This window comes from Rattus norvegicus, chromosome 11 (assembly GCF_036323735.1).
Source record: "Rattus norvegicus strain BN/NHsdMcwi chromosome 11, GRCr8, whole genome shotgun sequence".
Taxonomy (NCBI): Eukaryota; Metazoa; Chordata; class Mammalia; order Rodentia; family Muridae; genus Rattus; species Rattus norvegicus.
Window position 1 is genome coordinate 79,406,037 of NC_086029.1, and position 23,142 is coordinate 79,429,178.

A 23,142-nucleotide genomic window follows, 5' to 3' on the forward strand; every position below is an offset into this window, starting at 1 on the left:
GTGTGGAGGTAGGACACTGAACTGTCTGAGGCATAGGGGACCCACGAAAGTCAGCACACCTAGTGAGATGTACTCACGGTCCACCCGGAGCGTCCAACTGCAGGACACTTGGCCAAGGGTATTGGATGCTGTGCAGCTGTATCTCCCGCTGTCTCTCGTCCCGGCTCTCGGCAGACACAGGTAATGGGATGTACCGTCTTCATAAATCTCAACGATGCCTTCTTGTCTCCTCACGGGGATGCCTTCCAGGAACCAACCCACTTCAGGCTTTGGTATCCCTGAAACTACAGGGCCGTGTGTGGAACATGTGTCCTCATGGAGCACTGTGTACTTATAAGGTGGGGTGGGGAGAGACTGACCGGGATGGAAGAACTCAGGTTTGGTGGAACTGATTCCCTATTTCCCAGCCTGCCTCTTCTTGGACCCTGCACTCACAGAGTTGAAGTCCTGTGACAGGCAGGGTCCTGACGTGTGGATGGGTGCGGGAGCAGGGGGGATGGGCCAGTTCTCCAGGTGAGAAAAAGACAGGAAAACGGGACTGAGAGGAAGGCACCTGCAGTGTGTCTGTCGTGATGGAGACCCAGGGGTGAGTTAGCCCACAGGACCAATGCTGTTTCACACTCTTGGGTGTCTCTAGAAAGTGAAGGCATTAGAGACTGAACACTTCCTACAGGGAAGACCCCGGAAGGAAGCTTCCTGGAGTACCTAGTTTAAGGGATGCATGGATGCAGGAGGGGCAGCCTGGTGTGTGCTGAAGGTAAAGAATGGTCCTCAAGGTGCTACGTTTTGGGCACCCAGCACTTTAATCAACTTTACTCACCCTCACAGGTGAACTTGACTGTTTGACCTTCAGTGACTTCTTGGCTTTGGGGCTGACTCTCAAACTTGGGAAATCTTGACTCCCTTTGGTTCTCTATGGGGATGTTCCCCGTGATAAATTTGTTCCCAACTGAGCCTCCCAGGCCACACTGTCTGGTAGGGGGTGTGGCTTGCCGAGGGGCAGTCAGACTCTTCCTCTCTTCCCCAGGACCGGAGGCCCCTATGCCCGCTGCTCTCACTTCTGGCTGGACTTTTGAGGCCTGCAGAACAATGGTGCTGGAGGTCTTCTGCAGGACGGAGGACTGCAGGACCTTTCTGGGGGAATCTTCACACGGCTTCAGCTTTGGCTGCTGCAGGGACTTGAGGTGACTGTTGGTGGCCTGGGCTAAGAAGTTGCTCTTCTGGGGACTTGAACAGTTCTTACTTTCAGCCACAGTCTCTGGGTCCTTGGAGATTCCATTGGTCACCTCCTTCCTGATGTCTGGACTGGGGTCCTTGGTTCCTCTTGACAACCTGTATGACAATGACGATCGGGATGGGAGAAGGCACCAGGGACAGAGTGGCCACCTGGTTACTTTGCAAACATTACTTTCCGTGGTACTTTACACAAGGCCCACAGGGGAAGACAAGAGCCAGGTACTGCAGCTTGCTCTGTGTCCCAAGCCAGAGCCCAGGGGACACGCGACCTTCCCTGCTCCTTGCTTCCACCAGTAGCCCTGTGCATTGATACATCTGTCCTCCCTGGTGCTCTGAAGTTCAAACCAACCACAGGCTTCCCTTGCTCACAAGGCCCCTCCCTAGTCCAATTCCAAATAGGCACTGCAGACAACCTTTTAAAGACATAAGTTGAGTGACATCACTTGAAGGCCCAGGGGTTTTCAGCTTTCTACTCTATTAAGACTAAAGGTGGGCATCGCAATGGCAGAACCCCACAAGACACCGACCTGAAGCTGACCAGGCTGCTATAGCTGCATGGCGGCTGTTTGGGCCCCGCAGTCCTCCTCTCAGGACTTTACAGCACTGTTCCCTCTGGAATATGTTCTCTTGAACCTTTCTTCACCTGCTAATGTCACATTTCCCTGGTCTGAGGTCAAACGTGGAATTTTCAGAGAGGGCATTCTCAACCCACTTGGTCATTACTCCCCACAGGGATCACAGCCATGATCCTATATGTAAGGCCGTTGACAGCCCTTCTCTACAGTAGGCAGTCAGCTCTACCCTGTGTCCTGACATCTACTGCATGATTCACATCCAGAAAGGAAGGAAGCACTGGGACTGCAGGCCAGAGGTACGAATGAATGAAGATGCCTTGAGTGTGGTCTGCTTCGGAAAACACCGAGAGGATACTGAGGGAGACAGCACTGAGAATTCTAAGGGTCTTCATGCCAGACAGGAAGTTACCACAGGACAGAGCAAAGCACCCCAAATAAAGTGATTTCCTACACAGTGACTTCAAAGGCATTTTGCTGCTGTTGTTCTGTGTGGAGTATTTTAAGGAGGAAAACAATTATGAAGGAAGACATACCTGGTGGCATTGTCCAAACCTGGAAGAGGGCAGAAAGACAGCAGGTTACTTTATAGGCCGCCAAGCAGGGACAACGATAAGGTGACATCTTTGTCCTTTATTACAGAGCTCGGGGCTTTGTGTAGGCTGAGGAATCCTTCTCACACTAGAAACACTACTCTGGCTTTTTAACAGCTGGAGCCTGAGGGCATGGGCTCCATTCCCCTTCACCAAACCGAAGGGCACATTACCACAGAGTGACAAATCATGGGACAACCCTCCAGTGAAAATGCCAACAACGCTTTGTTACCTTTAGCCTTCCGAAAAGAGTGCATTTTAGACAGATAAGTGCTTTAGAAACAAACATACAAAGGAAGTGACATTTTATGCACCCAGGAAAATTACAATATATTGCTTTCTTACCATGTCTACTGCTTTTTAAATTTTATCATTGGAAAATCCCAAGATACATAGTAGAAAGGCAGCTATTACAAGCCCTTCAAAGCCACTAGCACGGAGAGGAAAGGACATTTTTACCAGTCCTGTCTGGCCATCTCTTTTTTCTCTTATTCTGTTTGTTTTTCAGTACTTTCAAACAAATGCCAGCAGTGTATCATTTTGTCATTACAGGCATTAAGAGGGCGTGGGTTTTAAATGCAAGGCTATGGAAAATAAAGAAAGGGTGGCTAAACCTTGCTACAGAGACCTGACAGTTCCTGACCCACGGGGAATGGCCAAGTCTCCTTCTTTGATCAGGACTGGGGTTTCTTGTTTTAATTGCATCTGGTGGAGCAGAAAATACCAGTGGGTGTGGTACAAGGAATGCCTCAGGGTGGCTGCATGAAACTTGTTTCAGTTAAATATGTTCACATATTCAAGTTTCTTCCTGGGGACTGCAGAAACACTGAGATCAAAATGAAGAGGTGGTAGATAGATAGATAGATGATAGAGAGATAGAGAGATAGATAGATAGATAGATAGATAGATAGATGATAGATAGATAGATGATATATAGATGATAGATAAATGATAGATAGATGATAGATAAATAGAAGATAGATGATAGATAGATGATAGACAGATAGATGATAAATAGATGATAGATGATAGATATATGAAATGATAGATAGATGGATAGATAGATAGGAGATTGATGATAGATGATAAACAGATACATGGATGGAGGGAGGGAGAGGGGAGAGAGAGAGAAAGAGAGAGACACACAGAGAGAGAGAGAGAGAGAGAGAGAGAGAGAGAGAGAGAGAGAGAGAGAATGCATAGTTTCTGAAGAAAGGTAGGAGATACAAAAGGGAAAATCATCAACAGACGTGGGGAAGAAAGGCGTAGGAAGGTGACCAGGTCACTTCTTTTTCTGATCCTTAAGCCCAAGGCAATTCTGTGACCAATCTGTGAGCACTGAGCTTGCCAACGCCTCCCCATGCACATGCTCTGGCTTCCCCAGGTGGGGCTTGGGAAAGGCTAGAGAACTGTAAGCAGGTGGTCAGAGAGATAGCAAAGGAGAAGCAGACAGGGGCTGAGGACAAAGGCAAGGAAGAATGCGATTGCTGGCATGTCCGGTCTCATGAGGAGGATCCTGGGTAGAAAGGTGAGTTGAATGAGCATTTTGTAGGGTCTAAAAGAAACTGGGGACAAATGGCTAACTGAGGTGCCTATCAGCATACCAAAGCACCTGCTGGCGGCCAGGCTCACTCAATACCTGTAGCTCCTCCCAGTACTTTGCTGCCACCCCCTACCCTAAACCTCTCCAGCTCCTAGGCTTACTTTTCTCCAGCTTCTCATCCTAAACAATGTGCCACACCCCTTGGTCCTCTCTCACGGTTATCTTCAGTTTCCTTTCTTCCTCTCTGGCTCTCCCCATCTTTCGGCCAGCTTCAGTGTGCTAGCCAGATGTGTACCCTCACATCTACAATAAAAACCCCTTCAACCATGCCTTAGAGCAGGCCTGTCCTCACTTTATACACATCTGATTTGAGGGTCGGAACGGACAAGTTAGATTTCAGGTGGGAAAGGTGGCAGAGGATCGGCAACGTCCACTCCTCCCATAGTCAGAGCTATGTAAAAAGCTCCCTGAGCTACGAGAAAGGACTGAAGACACTGAAGAGGCAGGGACTAGTTAGGGACACGAATGAAGGGAACAGCTCATAGCATCTTCCTCTGGGCTTGCTCTGTGCGGCTAGCCCATCCCTTTCTCGTCTAGTTGAAAACTTGGTCCTTGAAGGTGCATGCTTACGTTGGTGTGCCACATGTATACACACAAGCGGTGTTAGGACTAGCTTCCTCTATGAGGGTCCTGACACCAGGAAAATGTCCCCCTGCATCGCCCCGCCCACCCCCACCCCATACCTGGGATGGAGAGCTCCGCTGACATGGAGGCTTTCCCTGACCCATTCACCACCATGCATGTGTACGTGCCCATGTCGTCCTGAGTGACCTCGTGGATTTCCAGGATCTGCATGCCATTCTTCTCTGACATAGACACTCGGGCACTTGGCTGCAACGGGACATTTCCCTACAAGTGGCATTAGGAGAGCTTGGTTACAGACGTCTGCTCTCTTTGACCCAGTCCTGCCTCCCCCAGTTCTGTGGAATGGTCACCAGGGCTTGGTTTACACAGCATCTGTTCTGTGATCTCCAGATAGTCACCATGGTGATGACTCTGTTTGTTTGTTTGTAAACTTGACACAAGGTAAAGTCATCTGAGAAGAGAGAACCACCTCAAGTGAGAAATTAGTCCCATGAGACAGGCATGTTGGTAAACCTGGGAAGCATTTTTTTTTTGATTGGCGATTGATGTGGAAGGGCCCAGCCCACAATGGTCATGCTGTCCCTGGGCAGGTAGTCCTGGTGTGTGTGAAAAAGCAAACTATGGAAGCCACAACGTGTAAGCCTGTAAGCAGCATTCCTCCATGGCTTGTGTTTCAGCTCCTGTCTCTGGGTTCCCCCTTTGGCTTCCTCCAATGATAGGCTATGATGTGGAGGTGTAAATAAAACAAACCCTTTCCTTGTCAAGTTGCTCTCGGTTTCACACAGCAACAGAAAGAAGACTGACACAGTCACCCCCTGAGCATTCAGTCTTGAGGCCTCTGCACAGGCTTGGTACGGATGTGCGGAAACTGCCTCAGAGGACCTGTGTTTCTTTAAAGGAGTGGAATTCGAGGATGTCCAGTACCTTTCCCTTCAGTTTTTTCTTGCCTTCCTTTTTTTTTTTTTTCTGAGGGTGAGCTTAGAAGAATTAAGAAGAGGTGAAAGGAGTTCTACCACTCATTTTATTCAAGAGTTTCTTCTCTGAAAACCCTATTCTCTCTCTGACCTTGAGCCCACTCTTCCTGACATCCCTCAATGCCGTGGTCCATCCTCACCTTTCTCGCTGCCGGGTACCACCATCTCTTCAGCCTCTCTCTACCTCACCTGGCTATGAACCATCTGTAAAGCACTTCCAACCGAGTGTCTCCCTAACATGCTGAGGCACTACCCCTACCTCAAAGGTAAGGATGCTAGGTTCCAGGAGATTAAGTGACTTGTCTAGCCTCAACAGCACTTCATGGACCACAGAGCTGTTGCCTAAAACCGAGTGCCCCAATTCAAATTCCTTATCCTGAGATGCCTAGTCTGTCTTTGAACAAAAGCTTTATGCTGATTTGTGAATTGAGGATAAGAACACCTTGGTCTGCGTAACAGCAGGGGAACATTAGAATAGAATGTCACTGTCACAGACACTCAGAGCCTTGGGGAGACACCTGAGGTTGAAGCAGAAGGAACTCAATGGAGAAACAGATTCCCAGGGTTTGAACTCTAGGGTTTGCTGGGAAGGGACAGCGTCTGGGCAGACAAAACCTCACCTTGAGCCAGGTGACCTGTGGTGGAGGCCGGCCAGTGATCTTGCAGGAAAATCGCCCCATCTGCCCTTCTTTGACCACAGCTCTGCCCAGCTTGGTGGCAAACTTTGGCGGGCACTCACCCCAGATGCTAGGACGAGTCTCCCCTGGAAATCTGTCCCGAGAGAGAAATCAACAGGGAATCCACTTAGACTGAGTAGCAATTCAGATCTTCCACTCCTGCCTAGGTTACTTAAACTGTGGTCAGACACCATTTAAGGGTTGCTTTCCTATCTGCACACCTCAAACACTTCTTTTAACAGGTCTTCTCTGGAAAGATCGGTGGCACCAGAACATATCACCTCTATTACATGGGCTTACAGCTAGGTCACATCAACTAGCCTACCTTAAACCTTGTTTCTACTGAGCTCTGGACTAAAACCTGGATTTTGGACAACTGACCAACAGTTGACTCATGGAAACCTCCAGAGAGATTCTCCACTCTGGTTTTGTCCAGTATTTTAGCTAGGTGTAGAGGCTCCAGGAGATGGAGCTGCAAAACAAAGGTAGTATGGGCTCCTTGAAGAGAATGTAGAAAGCTCTCGTCCACTCAAGAACGAGTTAAGAAAGATGCTTGGGTTGAGCCGCCCTAGATCTGGGACTCATCTGTGACACTAGCTACGTTAATACTTCTAAGTCTACTCATTTAATCTTTTTATCCATTATCATGTTAATTGTTAAGAATTCTCTGAAGACCATAGACACATCCCTCCACTCTTCAGCATTTAGCACCCAAGACAAAGGTGTTAGTCACAGAGGCTGCTGGGTCAGGAGATGCTGGGGGATGAATCTCAGTATTCCACTAGGCTCCCATTCTTCAGTTATTACAACCCAGGACACATAAGACTTATGCCCAGTACCTATGCTATTAAGTCAGCAGAAATGATAACCCAACCCTTCCTCTGGCTTGAGAATTCCAGAACTTACCCTGAGGCTTTAGAAAGAACGGGCTGACCATGCTTCTTCATAAGATCCCCTGTAACAGAGAGAAGGCTAAGAGAGTCAGGGCCAGGTTGCATCCACCGATGTCAGCAATGAGTCATGCAGATTGAACAACAGGAAAGACGAACAATACGTGAACCTTGGCGAGCCCATGCTGACTCGGTGTGAGCATCAGGCTAACGAGTCACAAACGCTGGAATGTGAGTCCCTTATAATCATTTAATGAATTAGGTAATTCACTCTTTTTCCATCTTTTTAAGTTTTTTTGAAATGTATTTATTGTTATTTTGTGTGTATGCACATATGCGTATATGTACATCAGGCACACGCCTGGTGTCTGCGGACCACGTACCATTTACCACACTTAGCAGAGCTACCGTATTACCCAGCTGATCTAATGTTTGATTTTTAAAAAGTCTGTATAAATGGATAAACAAAATGTAGTCTATTCATGTAATGAAATATTATTCAGGCATAAACAGGAGCGGAGTGTGGAAACGCTACAGTAGGAACAAACCCTGAAGCACATGTGTGACGCGGAGAAAGCTTATCACGAAGAAATATTCTCACCAGGCAAACCCACAGAGAAAAGAAGGTGATAGGCAGCCGGCCAGGCCTGCAGGAGGAGAGAAATCTGTGGGATTGGGATTTCCATTTGCGGTCATGATAAAGTTCTAGAACTAGAAAGTGGAGGTAGCTGCAAGCAGGGAGTGTGCTGACGTCGCAGGAGCACTTCAGGGCACACTTGACTAAATGGCGAAAAGGGCAAATGTCACATGCTTCTTACCACAATAAAAAAATTAGATTAAGAATTAAATGAAAATTCTTAGGAGCTAAATGTCTTAATCCAAAGGCAGAAGTTCCTTGAAACACACGATGAGTGAAAAATATGGCATTTTCCCGTAGAAGAGCTAAGAACGCTGCTCACGGGTGCAAGGACGATTTGCAGTGGTGTTCAGGGACAATACACAAAGGCGGTGGGCCAAACGGGGAGCTGAGGGATGCTTACGTCAGTATGAGTTAATACCAGAGAGCTTACAACAGAAGAAAGGGAATTCGCACTAAGATAACTAACAGAGTCTACTCTGGGGTGGGAGGGAATTCAAGTTGTACATAGATAGACAAGGTGAAATTAATCCTGCAAAAGAACGAAAAGCTGGCAGAATCGTAAGGCCATGATGGAAAGATAAGAGGAAAGGAGATTAAGGTAGAAGGCCGGAAATGGGGGCGGAAATGAGGAGAGCTGGTGAGGCCAAGACACTGAAGGTATTTAATCACTCATCTTAAAGGACTGGTAAAGACAATGCTGGCAGGTCTCAGGAGTGGAAAGCTCAACGGAGGAGGGGCTGATAGGAACCCCAGTGCTTTTCCAAAAAAAAAAAAAAAAAAAAAAAAGAAGACTGAACAGAAACAGAACACTGATTTAAAAGTGGATAATGTAGTCGAGTCGGCAAGGGGAAGGGAAGCTCCCCAAAGTGTGTGGCAACACTGCCGTCCATCACACACACAGGACTCCTAGCACAGACATGGTTCGTGTTCATGCCAGGGCGACAAGAGCAAACCCGGGCTGTTCCAGGTGAGCCAGAAACAGTCGACCTACTTGAGCCATCTTCAAAGTGTTCCTATAGAAGGCTTAAAATAGCGCTTCTCCGCTCTGTTAGAATAAATCCCACTTTCATAACATGCGTTTAGTCACGCCGGGGGCCACCTTGGATTGAAGTTCACAGCTAATTGGCCATGTATACGGTTTCGAAAATTCGTGTAAAGCCTTAATTAAAGCAAGGTGGCACGGAAAGTAGACTGTAATCTTCTGTATTGCAGTGTGTAATTGTTCTGCTGAAACACACTGGAGGAGAATAAGGCGATTGGATGCTTGTGGAACTTGTCAAGCACGCTTGGATTTTTAAAACAAATGAGCAAATTTCATACCATCAAGCAGAACAGGAAAGTGGGGAGTAAGGTAGATAAGAACATAAAATTATTTTAGAATGAAAGCATGCATATTATATTTAAAAAAGACATAACTAGCCCTAAAAGGTGACACTGCAAGGTAAGTTAAGGGAGGAACATACAGAGAAGAGAGGGGGGAAAACCCTTAAGTGTGATGTCAAAACGATTCTGTTTTATGCTACACACTCGAGAAATAAAAAGTTATTGTGGAGGGGTTGGGGATTTAGCTCAGTGGTAGAGCGCTTGCCTAGCAGGAGCAAGGCCCTAGCAAGGCCCTGGGTTCGGTCCCCAGCTCCGAAAAAAAAAAATAAAATAAAAAGTTATTGTGGAAACGTCGTCTATGCCTTCAATTCCCATCATGCCTTGTTGTGCACCCTCAGTGAGGGTGTCGAAGAAGGGAAGGTGACGAGCAATAGAGGGGGCACACACTACAGCCGTAACTCCAAACTAACCTCACAATGCCACCTTTCAGGTCACAAATCCGTCAGAGCACCCCCAAGGGGGGAACCCAAACAAAAACCCCCAACGAGACATGCGTTCACAGGTCTCCAATATCTTGGTTTCAGTCTGCCAAGTTCCAGGCCTCCTCTTGTCTACACGGGATGTATGTGAACATACAGAACACTTACATGTCTGATAGCTGCATTTCACTTAGTAGAAAATGTGCACGAAACAAACTCTACGATAATTTTAAAGCTATAACTTCAAGACTTCCCTCTCTTCACACTGGCCATTTTAAACATTATTTAGTTAGTTTTCACGGGTTAAAAAATTCTGGGTGTTATTGAAGACCACGGAACCCCTGGCTTAAATGTTTCTGAAGCATTGTTCTAGCAAGACTGTAGGGAAGAGAGGACAATCCTCACCATGGAGCACACATGTCCACAAGCTTACCTGACTACTGAGAAGAGAAAAGGGGCCTTGTGAATGTCCTGCCCTCTCCCCTGGGGGATGTGGTGCTGTTCCAACTTGGAACCAGGGCTTTACTGGTAGAGAAATGGCTGGGATTCGATCTACTGACTGATGGCGCTTGATACTTAGGAAAGAGGGGAGGGCTGAGGTGAAACTGGAGGGTGGTGAGGTGCTCCATGTGGGGGCTTTTACAGCAGTAGGGTCCCTTCTGTTCTCTGTTAAGCACTCTACCTGAGAGCTTGGGAGAGCACTGAACTGGCTCCCAAGGGTGAGAGGGAAGGCTGCTGAGGTAAAAGGGGAGCAGGATCTCTGGACAGAAGGGGAAGGGATGCAGCCTGGCTGTGGTTCTCCATGAGAGCTCTAGGCACTGAGAGAACTAGCAGGTCTGTGGGCTGGGGAGATAAACAAGAGCCAAGTCACACCCACAGGGCCTTGCTGACAGTGACAGTGGGAGGACTCAAAGGGAGAGGGTGATAGAATCTGGTGTGCATCTTTACAGGTATTTTAAATAGTGGCATGAGCACTGGAGTGAGGGCTAGATAGAGGAGGAGACCACTGGGGAGAGAGAGAGAGAGAGAGAGAGAGAGAGAGAGAGAGAGAGAGAGAGAGAGAGAGAGACCGACCAGTGACCATGATAGTAACCAGGACCCAGACAGTGCTACTGGGAATGGAAATTAAAGACCTGTCTAGGAGATGACATAACAGGACCTGATGACACCCGGTGTAAGGAAGGGGAGTATTTGGGAATGGCAAGGTTGCCTAACTGTCCTACTTTCTAAGAAGACCTGGATTGTCACATCAGTTTCAACAGTTTTCATGGTCCAGTGGATGTGGATGTCTTAACTATAAATATTGAAGTACCTCTGCCAAGGGGTTCCTGTTGTGGTGCAGATAGAACTTTCCCCTAGCAATCTCTTCCCTATCGTGCATTGTGTTCTCTCTGTGCAGCCTCTTCCCTAATGCAGTCCACTTTGGCTGGAATACACACACACACACACACACACACACACACACACACACACACGCATACGGACACGCACACGCACTGCTCCTACACCGTGATACTCATTAGTGGATACATTCCTCCACGGAGGTCAAAGTCATCTATGGATCCAGAGATTTCAAGGGTTCTGTATGAGGCTCTCAGAAATTGACACACTGAACAATTCTTTTTTTTTTTTTTTTTTTTTTTTGGTTCTTTTTTTCGGAGCTGGGGACCGAGCCCAGGGCCTTGTGCTTCCTAGGCAAGCGCTCTACCACTGAGCTAAATCCCCAACCCCAACCCCCCACACTGAACAATTCTTAAGGGACTGAAATAAAATACACGCTGTTTAAAGAAAAATATATTTCCTCGCGATTCATGGATGGGCAAGGAGTTCAGGAAGAGCTGCATGGGGTTTTACATGGGAAGGGGACCTAGCTAAATAGTTCCTGCACGTGATTCCTTTAAACAAAAATCTTAAATTATTATTATTATTATTATTATTATTATTATTATTATTTATATATTTATTTATGTGTACTGGTTTTTGCCTGCCTGCCTGTGTGTACAGTACCCTAGGAGACCACAAGAGGGTTCGGCTCCCCCCGGAACTGGAGTTGTAGCTGGAGCTTTAAACCTCCACATAGGTGCTGGCCCTCATGAGGAACAGCCAGTGCTCTTGGCCTCTTGGCCACTTCCCCAGCTCTAGCAAGTGATTTCTTAATTATCGTCTACAACTGCTCTGTAGAGAAATTGTTGGTACCTAGCAGGAAGAAAGCATCTCTTTCAGAGTCATCTTTTAGGGGTCAAGACTCCATCCTAGTTTATTTCTCTAGAGCTTCTGCTGTGACAGTCCAAGTACCATGAAGCCTGGGGTGGGGGGTGGGGGCTGGGGCAGCGGTGCAGCATTCTCTTGCAAGCTAAGTCATTAAAGCGCGAAACTCACCAATTCACCAGGAAGCCATCAGAGATGACATTTCTCTAATCTGAGGCACTGCTCTTTCGCTGTGATGTTGTATTAGTCACTTTCTATGTCCTGTGCAGGTGCCAGGTTGGGATCATCATCAGCAAAGACAGCACACAGGAGGGAAAGGCACTTTATGCAGAAACCTTACAGCAATGCATTGCATCAGTAAGCAACTCTCACTGGAGGGTGCATCTCCAAAGATGGGCTAATAAATAAAGACTAATGAAACACTTGGAAGAAAGGAAGGAAACTGTGATAACTGGATCTTGGTGTCAACTTGCCTGCACCTTCAATCAACTAAAAACTAAGGAGCTGGGTATCCCTGTGAGGGGAATTCTTAACTGTATCATCTGAAGCAGGAAGTCCCACCCTATTTCTGGGCAGCATCTTCTAGTGGCAGTCAAGATAAAGGACAGGGAAGAAGGAAACTGTTTTTGCTTGCTTCCCCTACCCACACGGGACACTTCAACTGCCCTATTACTGCAGCATTCCTTGCTGGCTTCTTGGTGACTGCCACCAGAGACCGAAGACCAGCAGCCCTCAGCATCCTGCAGGGACTCAAGCCTCTGAATGGGAGTGGTTGAGACATGAGCCTCCTGGATTGAACAACTACCAAGTCTTGGCCTTCCCTAAACTTCAGCATGGGCTAGTCACTGCTGGCCTACCTGCACTGCGTCCTGTGACCCAATCTAATAAAGGCCCCATGTAATATATACATACATACATCCTTAAGAAAGTCAGTGTCTTAAGGGCAGTTCTCTCACTCCTCATGCACAGTACAAAATCTGCATTTTTCAACAATACATAATGAATGAGAGAGCAGAGAGGATTATGAACAACTAGGAAAAGGCAAAGTCCGTTAAGGGCCATGGCTAGAGAGGAGAGAAAGAGGTGGGGGCCTAAAGAGATGGGAGAAGAAAGCACCGGGCTCAGCAGATGGCTCGGTGGCCAAGAGCACACTCACTGCTCTTGCAGAGCTTCTCAGCACCCACGTCAAGTGGCTCAACGGCCGTAACTCCAGCTCTAGGGAATCTGATGCAGGTGCTGTTCTGTCATCTGTGAGCACTGTATTCATATGCATGCGTGGGAGAGAGAATGCTCGAGCACACGCATGCACACATGCACGCACGCACGCACACACACACATACAATAAAAGTAGAATTGAACTTTAAAAACATGAAGGCACATGGCAAGTATTCTGTATAGGGATTTGCAGAGAGCAGCAGCCTCAGTATTACTAGACGTCAGGGATTGAGGGAAGAGGAGATTATGGAGGGGCTGGAAAAAGACAGCGGGGCAGGATGCTCCAGGCCAGATGCTTCCAGAAGCCCTGCAGGTGATTTTTGTTTTTGAGATAGGATCTTGATATGTAGCCCAGGCTAGCCTTGAACATAATCCTGCTGTCTCTGTCTCCTACATGCCAGGACTGCAGGTACACACTGCCATGCCTGACTCTAGGCACAATCTCCTCTGTGTGAGTTGAGGGGAGACTTACCATGTTTGTGTAGGCTATACACTGAAAAGAAAGCATACTGAGTTAAAGTATTTTATTAGAATTAATCTCACCTAATGTGGTAGCTTGAATGGTTGGCCACAGGCAGTGGCACTATTAGGAGGAGTGGCCTTGTTGGAGGAATGTGTTACTGCATAGGTGGGCTTTGAGGCCTCCGATGCTCAGGCACCACCTGTGTGGAAGAGTCCTCTCCGGGCTGCCTTCGGATCGATATGTAGAACTCGGCTTCTCCATCACCGTGTCTGCCTGGATGCTGCCATGTTCCTACCTTGATGTTAATGGACTGAACCTCTGAACCTGTAAGCCAGCCCCAATTAAAGGTTGCCCTTTATAGAAGTTGCCTTGGTCATGGTGTCTCTTCACAGCAATGAAACCCTAAGGAAGACACCTGATTTTAACAACGTGGCTTTAGCAAACCTGATGTCACACGTAGAGCTCATGTTATGCCACTACTGGACAGTGACCCTGGAGAACAGCCTGTGGCCCCCGTACTACGGAGGAAGCTCCCTCAGGATAAGGTTCTTTGCTCTGTCCTAAACTTTAGTAGCCTAGAGGTGCTTAGAACATGGCTGCTTCCTCTGTGTGGGGCTTGGAGTAACTGTGTGGTCCTCTCCCTAGGCACCTCCTCAGGGTCCTCAGGGTAACTGTGTGGCCCTGTCCCTAGGCACCTGTCCTCATGCTCCTTGGTTCTAATTGCCAAACTGGAAGTTGGGCAAGAAAGGTTCCTTTTTCACAGACTTCCCTCTGTAAGTATTCTAAGGATGTTAGCTGCAGCTCACATAATCACCAGGCACCACTTCCTGATGGCCAGGGGCTGCGCTGATCCTTACACCCCTCTGTGTGACGCCCTCTGCCTTAAAGGAAAAAAAAAAAGCACTGGAAGGCCATGTGCTCACACTTAGAAATCAGCGGGGCTAAAACTCAACCAAGGCATTGACTCCACTCACTGCACAACACTGCCTTCTAAACATGGCCGACAAAGGTTAAAAGCTTCCATCACTCAGAGAAACGGTTGATCCCAGGACCTCTGTTCTCTTCAGGGATGAACAGAGAGAGGAGCACAGCACAGAGCTGCAGGGGAGGCCACTGGGCTGGCTGCTGGAGTCACTTCACGAATGCCAATGCTAACCTGGCGGGTTGGCAACTTCTCCATGGCATTGGGTGATGAATACATCCTTCTAGGCCTACGGGGCTTAGGGTGGCCCCAAACACATCAGCTCAAACAGGCTTCTGATGTGGCAGAGGGATGCACACAGGCCCATTCACACACAGAGAGGTTGCAGGCATGAGACCATTTTCCTGTTAGAGTTAGAAGCACAATGCATCTCAAATGCCTGAGCCAATCTATTCCAATTAAAACCCACCCAAAGAGAAGGAACATGACCCTTGTCTTGCTCTACTGTGATTGTTCTGCCTCCTTGCTTCTGACCCGAAAATGTTCTCTCTGAGTTGAACCACCAGATCCAACTTCCTGAACAACGGGAACCAAGAAGGAGGTCCACAAGTTATCTCAGTTTTATGTAGACCAGGCTAGCGTTGAACTCGGAGATCAACCTGTGTCTGCCTCTGGAGCGCTGAGACTAAAGGCACGCATCACCACCACAGCTGATTGCGTCTGTTTTATATAATTTCCCCGCATTCCCAACGCACCCCAGTCTTCCCTGATACGGATCATAGAGAATCAGGGCTAACCTAGGCTGTAAAGCTTGGAGTTCACATCCATTTTCTGCAGAAGCCAAGGTTCAGAGGTTTCAAGTCCCACATTATGTTGGCAAACGTTGGGATCAGGACTTTGGCCCATGACTCATAACTCGGCACCTCTCTCCGCGCTCAGCTCCAAATAGGAAATCCGAACAGAGAATAGGGAACTTTTGTTCAAGGGCCTCAATATTTAAAGTTTGGGCTCTGCGATCAGTTGGCACAGAGATAGCACCGCAATGGAATGGCTCCTGACAGATTTATCTTGAGACCCCCTGACCAGGGACCTTCTGTCCGGAATGCCCCTGCCGCAGGCATTCGAAGGTCATTAACACGACCAGTCACTTAGTTAAAGAATTTAAGAAAAGCATCCAAACTATGCACACTCTGTTCAGCAGAACTCATGTGCCCTGCAACTGTGTGGGGAAACAGGGGAAAGAGGTCAAGGAGTGGCCACTGGCCCAAGTACACCACATCCCTTCTAGAACTTTCCAGGGCTGACATAACCGGTCTCTACATTGCTCACAGTGTCTCCTGCAAATGAAGTTAGGAGCACAGCCTTCTGAAAAGGCAACAAACAAACAGACAGAGCAACAGCCACAAAAAGGAGCAAGTTTGGCTACCCTGAAAGGTAGCTCCCAGAAAGGCCTAGAAGGATCTGGGGAAGTATGTTGTACATCCGAGGGGGCTGGCAGACCCAGACATCGGACCCTGAGTCTCTGCCAGTGGCCTGGCGTGGAATGTTCAACCCAGCAGAGCAGCTTCAGCCTGCCAGGAAGACACACCAGTGACAAGCCCTAATATTAATTATAGTCAAATGTTTCTCCCAGATGCTTTTAAGTTAGTAAGATTACTTCTGTCACAGAAGTGGGGCAGGGGAAACAAACGACTATATATTAATTAATAGACATATTTTTGTTACGTATTTTTTACAGTGAGCACTCTCACTTCACAGTGATGCTAATGATGATAAAGTCACTTCCAGTCATTTCCCAAACATTCGGTATTCACCTGTGCAGAATGTTCCAGGTGCTGAAGACATAGCAATAGACAAGATGGTGACCTTGTGTCTTGGAGCTGTGCAGTGGGTGAGAGGGTGGCAAGCCTTAGAGGAAAACTGTGAGGGAATTTACAGGAAGGGGACCAAAAGGGGGTTCTCTAACTTGGGGGTGTTTAAGCAGAGGCCTGAAGAACACGAGCGCAAGCCAGGGGAAGGACCAAGGCAAGAGCTCCTGCTTGGGTAAGCGACAGGGTGGAATCTTGAGGTCTTGTCAAGAGAGAGCAAGGCTTGGCCACAGCGGGGTGACAGGTGAGGAGAGTGGGGGATGGGCCATGCATCCCTTTGTAAGGTCGCCCCTAAGAGTTTGTTTGTATTCTTGGTGGGGATGTGAGTCGTGGCAAGGCTGAATGAAACAAGAGTCGGAACAGTCCAAAGCCCCAAACTGGGTGTGGCTTCTCTTCTAGGTCCCTCCATGTTTGAAGTGGGCTGACATACAGCAGGAGACCTGGAGCTGGCAGCTCAGCTCCTGCAGTGGTGCCGCATGGGACTCACCTTCCACAGTCAGCTCCACGGTCACCTGGCGGGCGCCACTGCCGTTGCTAGCTTCACAGGTGTACTTGCCCTTGTCCTCCTCACGGACACCACGGATGACGAGGCTGAAAGTCCCCCGCACCCCACCGTCCAGCAGGAAGCGGCCGCCATTGGTGATGGTTTGCCCATTTCTGTGCCATGTCACCTGGGGCTCTGGGTGGCCCCGGACCTAGGAGAAGAAGAAACTGTAAGGGCTCCTGTCCCATACACGCCCACTACATGCTGTGGGGTTCACAGTTCACACTTTTCTATGCATTACTCACTGGACTACAAAAGAAGAAAAAAGAAAGAAAAGAAAATGAGTACTTTTTTAGTATTTTGACAATAAATCATTACGAGGCATTAAGCTGAGTTCCAGTCTGTTCCTTGCAGCAGCTTTCCTGTGACTACTGAGAAAGATGGCCCCCTACGAATGCCTCCCGTGGCACTTTCAGCTGGGCACCAGTTCTCTGCCTCTAACAACACTCAGGAGGGTCTGTGAGCGCTCTCTGTTCAGTCGTTTCCAAGTCCTCGACACATCCAAGCTTCAGAGTAAAGCTATCTCAAAAGAGAGAGGTGCAGAGAAAGACCGCAATCTCAGAATTTCCATTGAGGGGTTAGGAAGATGGCTCAGCAGTTAGCAACACGTGTTGTTCTTATAGAGAACACAAATTTGGTTCCCAGCCATGTCGGGAGGGCTCTCCCACGTCAGGAAGCTCATAACCACCTGTAATGCCACCTTTAGGGCGATCAGAGGCCTTCTTCTTGATTCTTTAGGCCCCTGTGTTCACATATGAATCACACACACACACACACACACACACACACACACACACACACACACAGAGAGAGAGAGAGAGAGAGAGAGAGAGAGAGAGAGAGAGAGGGAATATACATTTTTAAAAATATTGAGTTCCAGATATGAAAAATCTGTAAGTGCCCTTGAACACCTGGGACTCACCGGCCCTCAGGCTGGACCAATCTTCAGGGGAGCAGGGCTTAACCCATTTCAAAGAGGCCGGAGAATTGAACTTCTGTATTGGAAAAGGCACAAGCTCAGCTTGGAAGTCTTCTTAGAAGGAAACTGCTTTTGTTACAAAAGATTGTAGGCACGGCTTTTATCCATGCAGCCACTCCAAGGCGAGAGAGGATGACTTCAGGAGAAATGAACTAAGATTTTCAGTATGACTGACTCTCTCTCTCTCTCTCTCTCTCTCTCTCTCTCTCTCTCCCTCTCTCCCTCTCCCCTCTTCCTTGCAAGGTCAGGTATCGATGATCTATGGGTCTCAGGGGATATGTGTGTTTGAACTCCTGGGACCCACATACATGTCCTTCCCTAAGTGCACTAAAGAAGGGGAGCAGCGAGAGTCATCCTTTTCTTTTTGTGGTGCTGGGGACACGCTGTCATAGCCGTCTGTATGTGGCTTAGTGTCCTCAGCAACTCTGGTCCCAGCATCTTCAGACCCAAGTCTGAGTATCTAAGATGTAGATTTTTGTTCCTAAGGAAGGAAGCTTTGAGTCCTATTAAAAAGCCCAGCAATCCTCTGATTAATTCAAATAATCATCCCTTCACAGCAGTTTATAAATCTTCCATGACCTGCCTGCTGATGTAGAGTCAGGATTCAATGGAGAAGAAAAAGCCCCAAACCCCCAGTCAGTAATATTAATCTTATTTGTAATTCCCACAAACAAACAAACAAACAAGCTCCTTCCTATAAAAATCTAAATTACACTCAGGACAGAGATAGATTACCCACAAGGAAATGCTTCAGTTCTTAAGTTGTCTCCACCAAGACACGTCAGCAATGCCTGAGGCCGCCGTGGTGTCACCACTGCAACTATTTCGTACCGTAAGTTGGTGGGGTGAAGGTGAGCACACCCACCTGGACACACAGCCCTCACTACTGTGACAGAAAGCCAAGTGTGACTGTGTGTGTCCCTGGGTGAGCACTGTTGTTCGAGTCTCCCCCTGTTCCTTTCAGTTAACCATTCACGCTGGATATTTCTGGAAATGTCACACACTTAGTCTTGGTTAAACAGAAGAAAATAAAAATAAGCACCTTCCATTCATGTTTCTCTAATGGATATATAGCCACTCATTATTTTTTGAAACAAAAGAGATACACAAAAACCGTCACGTGTGTTTGAAGATGGCCTGTATCACCATGATCCCATATAAAATCTTTTCATCCTATGGCTTTAATTTTGTCACAAACGCACTCATACAAAGGAACAGCAGACAGCATGGATCCTGTTAAAACAGCTTTCAGAGAACAAGCGAGGAAGCCCTCAGGGGGCTGCTCAAATGAAAATTCCAAACCATGCCTCTCTTCTCCTGCTCTGTAAGGCAGGGCTAGCCCACCCTCCTGAAGAAGATCCCAGGCTTCCTGTCAGCTTTGGAGCACAGGAGCTTAGCCCTGCAAGCAGAATTGGAGATGAATCATTAACAGTACCTACGGCTTCCAGCATTCCAGCAGCCTGCACGGTGGCCCCCTGCAGCAGGCCGCTGGGGGTATCAATGTTTAACTGGGTACACTGATAGCAGTCCAGTCCTCAGGGACATGTCCTCTTGGTCTTTTTCTCTATTCTCCTCATTCATTGTCTACACACATTCAAAAGTTACTTTTGAAATGTGTTACTAGAATAAATATTCAACGGTTTCCTAAGCATGCTGAAACTGGCATTAGTTAAAGAAAGTCAAAGTGTACAGACAAGGCTTTCACAGCTCCTGGTTCTAGAGCAAAGGCCTCTGTGAGCTTGCTCAGTCCCAAGGTCTGAATGATCTGCAATGTGAGCATGCGTCCTACCACTGTGAAAGAAGCTCATCAGGGACTCTCTCGCACCAGGAAAGACTCTTCTGTTTAAGGATGTCCCTTTTATCACTGCCTGCTCGCTATGCTGGGGCCCAAGTAGAGAAGATGGGAAATCTTGGTTCACATTCTTGGGATCTATGAATGGCCTTCAATTAAGAAGCTACGGGTGGGATTTTTATGGCTAGGATCTTCCAGAGGCTGGTGAATGCTCTCAAATGTCTAGTTCTCAAGAGAACCTTCACACAGAGAACCTCGACTCTCGGCACTGTGAGGGAGGGATCTCAGGTTATAGATTGCTATCATCTGAGCGTCACGGCCATCATCTTCGTTGGAACGTCTGTGACCAATTGCGAGAGATCCCCGAGGTCTGGCTTACTTATTACTGACAGTCCCTCACAGAAAAGAGGGAGTAGAGACATTGGACCCTCATCTGGGATTACAGCTTCTTCTTACTGAATGAATCCCAAAGCAGTCTGTATGTACCTTGACTGCACATAGCCCTGTGGTCCTGAGTGTACATAGACTGTCAAGGTTAACAGAAGGGGACTGTATCTGTGCGCTATGGGGAAGTCTTCATCTGTCCTTGGGTGATACTTTGTGATGATGAGTTTGCTTTAGGGTCACCCACGCCCCTGTGAGTGACTCCTTCCCCATGCTCTCCGTAAGCAAGCCAGTCAACTCATTGGTTCTCCAAATTGGGCTTTGGTTGGTTGCTGGCACCCTATTTTATGCCTGTTTGATGCCCTGGTTTGTGTCTTCCCAGAAAGAATTCCTTCACCAGCTACCCTGTGATGGGGACCTTGGTGGCAGTCATGACGCCACGTGTAATGTTAAAGAGTAGAGGAATGGGTTTCCCAGCCAACCCACATGCAGATGAAGTGACACATTTAGGACCACAATTCTGGTCTCTGGCTTCAGAGGTTGTCTTCAGACGTCACCGTCAATTCCCAATTTAAGTTAATCATGTTTGTATTACCCAAAATGGTGATGAGTGCCTATTCTAATAGAACCCCGTCTCTTAAAGCAATGTCTGGTTCTGTTTTAAAAGGCTCCAAAGGGTTCACAAAAGATTGGTCATGCAGAAAGGGAGTCATGGGTTATCTCCTTTCATTCAGAGTAGGACAGGATCGGAGCCATGTGGGCTCATGACATCCTAGGGAGGTTAGGGTGGAGAAGAGAGAACAGTATGACAGCCAGACCTCAGTGCCTGGGTCTGGCCAAGCTTCCTGGTCTCTCTGGGCTGTAATTCCTTCCTATCAAGGAAGAGAAAATTACTCTTTATGTATCCAGGGTTTCTTCTGTCTCTAAAGCATGGTTTTAACTGGTGACCCACTTAGTTCTTGGAGAGGGCTCTTTCCTCTTACCTCCATTTTCTTTTAGGCCCAACCCACAGCCTTGCTACCCTCTAATTCCTCATATGGGAAAAGTAAGTGACCACTGGAGGAATGATCATGAATGCAAAGAGGCTGCCCTCACTTTTCGCCATAATGAGTTTTTGGAACCAGCCCCAAAGAGGGTCATTTTGAGGAGAATCATATTTTTGCCACAGTAACCACATTTAATTGGAGGTTATGTTCTTGAACAGAAGCCCAGTATCAAATAAATCAGGGGCATAACCAACAACTGTCATAAAAATAGAGATACTGCAGTCATAATCCCTATAATATTTTTAAATAGTAAGACTGTGCTCCTGCTCCATAAAATGTCCTCAAAAAACCATTATGGCCTCAAAAGGCCTTTAAAGAAAATGGGGCTCCCGAGAGTGCTGCTGGTTGAGGAGAAAACAGCTGCTGTTGGGCACTGCTACCTGACTTGTGTCACAGTTCAGACCTAATACAATCTTGGAATTCACTTAGTGACTAAAGAGGACCATGCTGTAGGACATCAGACTTTTAAGTTTCTCCTAATACATTGAGGGCTCTCAAACTATTCCTCATTGCTTAGGGTAGACCTCCCCATCCTGAACCCAGAGTGGTGGCAATATTGCTCATGACACAGACCCTCCCAGTCTCTAACCCACACATCTGCCTTCTCTGAACTTTATGCAAAGGAGAAAAAAAGGGGGGATGACTTTGCAAAGACGACGAGCCTCTGTGGGTCTTCTGATCCTGGCAGGCCCTGTGCACACTGCAAGCCCATACAGCTGTAGGGCACAGCTGCGGCAGCCTGACTGTCAGCCAAGACTAGGCAAGACCAAAGAATGGAGGTTTTGCCCACATCTGGGATGGAGGGAGACCAAAAGGAGGGGAGCCAGGATTGTGCACTGGCCAAAGAGAAACAGACTGCCTGGCAGAATGCTGGGGACCACAAAGATGGACATGGAAAGGGAAAACAAACAAACAAATAAAAATGGAGCCGGACTCACTAGGGGCATCAGTAGGCAGTGATTGAGGGATGCTGGAGAAGGCTGAGGCCAGAGGACGAGCCGCACAGACACAGACATCCCTATCTCCACTGTTCCCTTTTTTTTTATCTTTAAATCAAGGTCTTACCTAACTGCCAAGATGGTCCTTGAACTCAACTCTGTAGTCTAAGAAGGCCTTAAACTTATGCTCTTTCTGATCCAGCCTCCCAAATAACTAGGATTATGTCTGTGCCACCAGGTTCAAGCTCTCATGTTTCTAACATGTGAAGCATCCTGTGTTTGGAGACTAGAACAGAACTGGTGAAAACTGGAGGAAGGACTTTATGTCTAGGCACGATGATCCATGCCTAGAATCCCAGCACTGAGACAGGAGGATCTCAGGTCTTCAGACGACCTGCGCTACATGGTGAGCACCTGGCTTAAAAAAAGTTTTTAAATAATACATAATAATACATACATAATACAATGATAAACAAAGGCAATGGTGGAGGGAGACTCTGTTCTTAGTGGGAGTCATCTGTTCTACCTCTGAGGATAAGCTGCCAGGTATCATAACATCACCTCCGCACAGATTGGACCACAGGTAACTGTGAGTCTAACCTGGTGGGTATGATTAGGAGGGTGAGGAGTGAAGGGTGAAGGGCAAGCTGAAGGCCAGCCAAGGCATGACCAGGCTTCAGGGCCCAAGTCTGTGTCAGCAGCTGGCATCCGCCCCAAGTCAGGCAGGAGCTTACTTAAGGCTGAGGATAATCCCCTTGTAGTCCAAAGCCCCAGATGAACCGGGAATGTATCAGGAAGAGATCACAGCTGTTGACAGCAGCAATTAGGAAGCCTTCCATCGGGGATTCTTCCATTCCCACCCCAACTGGGGAACCCAGAGGATGAAAAGAGCTTCGGTGAACACCAACACATGCTTCAGGCCCCTGTACTCTGCCACTTCCCTTTTCTGGATATTTTTTCTTGTGAGCCAGGGCACAAGCATTCCTACACTGCTGAACCTGCAAGTCTGAGGTCTCCTTTCTTTTTCTCTGTGTAGCCCTGGCTGTTCTGGAACTCACTTTGAAGACCGGGCTGGCCAGGAGCTCAGAGATCTGCCTGCTTTTGCCTTTCGAGTGCTGGGATCAAAGGGATGTGCTACCAAGCCTCTCCCTTTCTCTGACAACCCAAGGCAACATATAGGTTGAAGGCTTTGGGTCACACTGCAATCCCT

The 23,142-nt window shown here is 47.7% G+C and overlaps 1 protein-coding gene across 4 annotated transcripts in view; it reads right to left on the bottom strand.

Annotated features, from left to right (window-relative positions):
• The window catches only part of Mylk (myosin light chain kinase), a 247,208-nt gene that overhangs the window by 117,794 nt on the left and 106,272 nt on the right, over nt 1-23,142 (bottom strand). For all 4 annotated transcript variants that reach the window (NM_001105874.2, XM_006248434.5, XM_039088119.2 and 1 more), the window contains exons 3-9: nt 16,737-16,944; nt 7,147-7,195; nt 6,184-6,334; nt 4,688-4,853; nt 2,345-2,363; nt 821-1,332; nt 78-284 (exon numbers count right to left, since the gene is read on the bottom strand). In NM_001105874.2, coding sequence (NP_001099344.2) covers nt 78-284; nt 821-1,332; nt 2,345-2,363; nt 4,688-4,853; nt 6,184-6,334; nt 7,147-7,195; nt 16,737-16,944 — 1,312 coding nt within the window. The remainder of the gene's footprint in view (nt 1-77; nt 285-820; nt 1,333-2,344; nt 2,364-4,687; nt 4,854-6,183; nt 6,335-7,146; nt 7,196-16,736; nt 16,945-23,142) is intronic.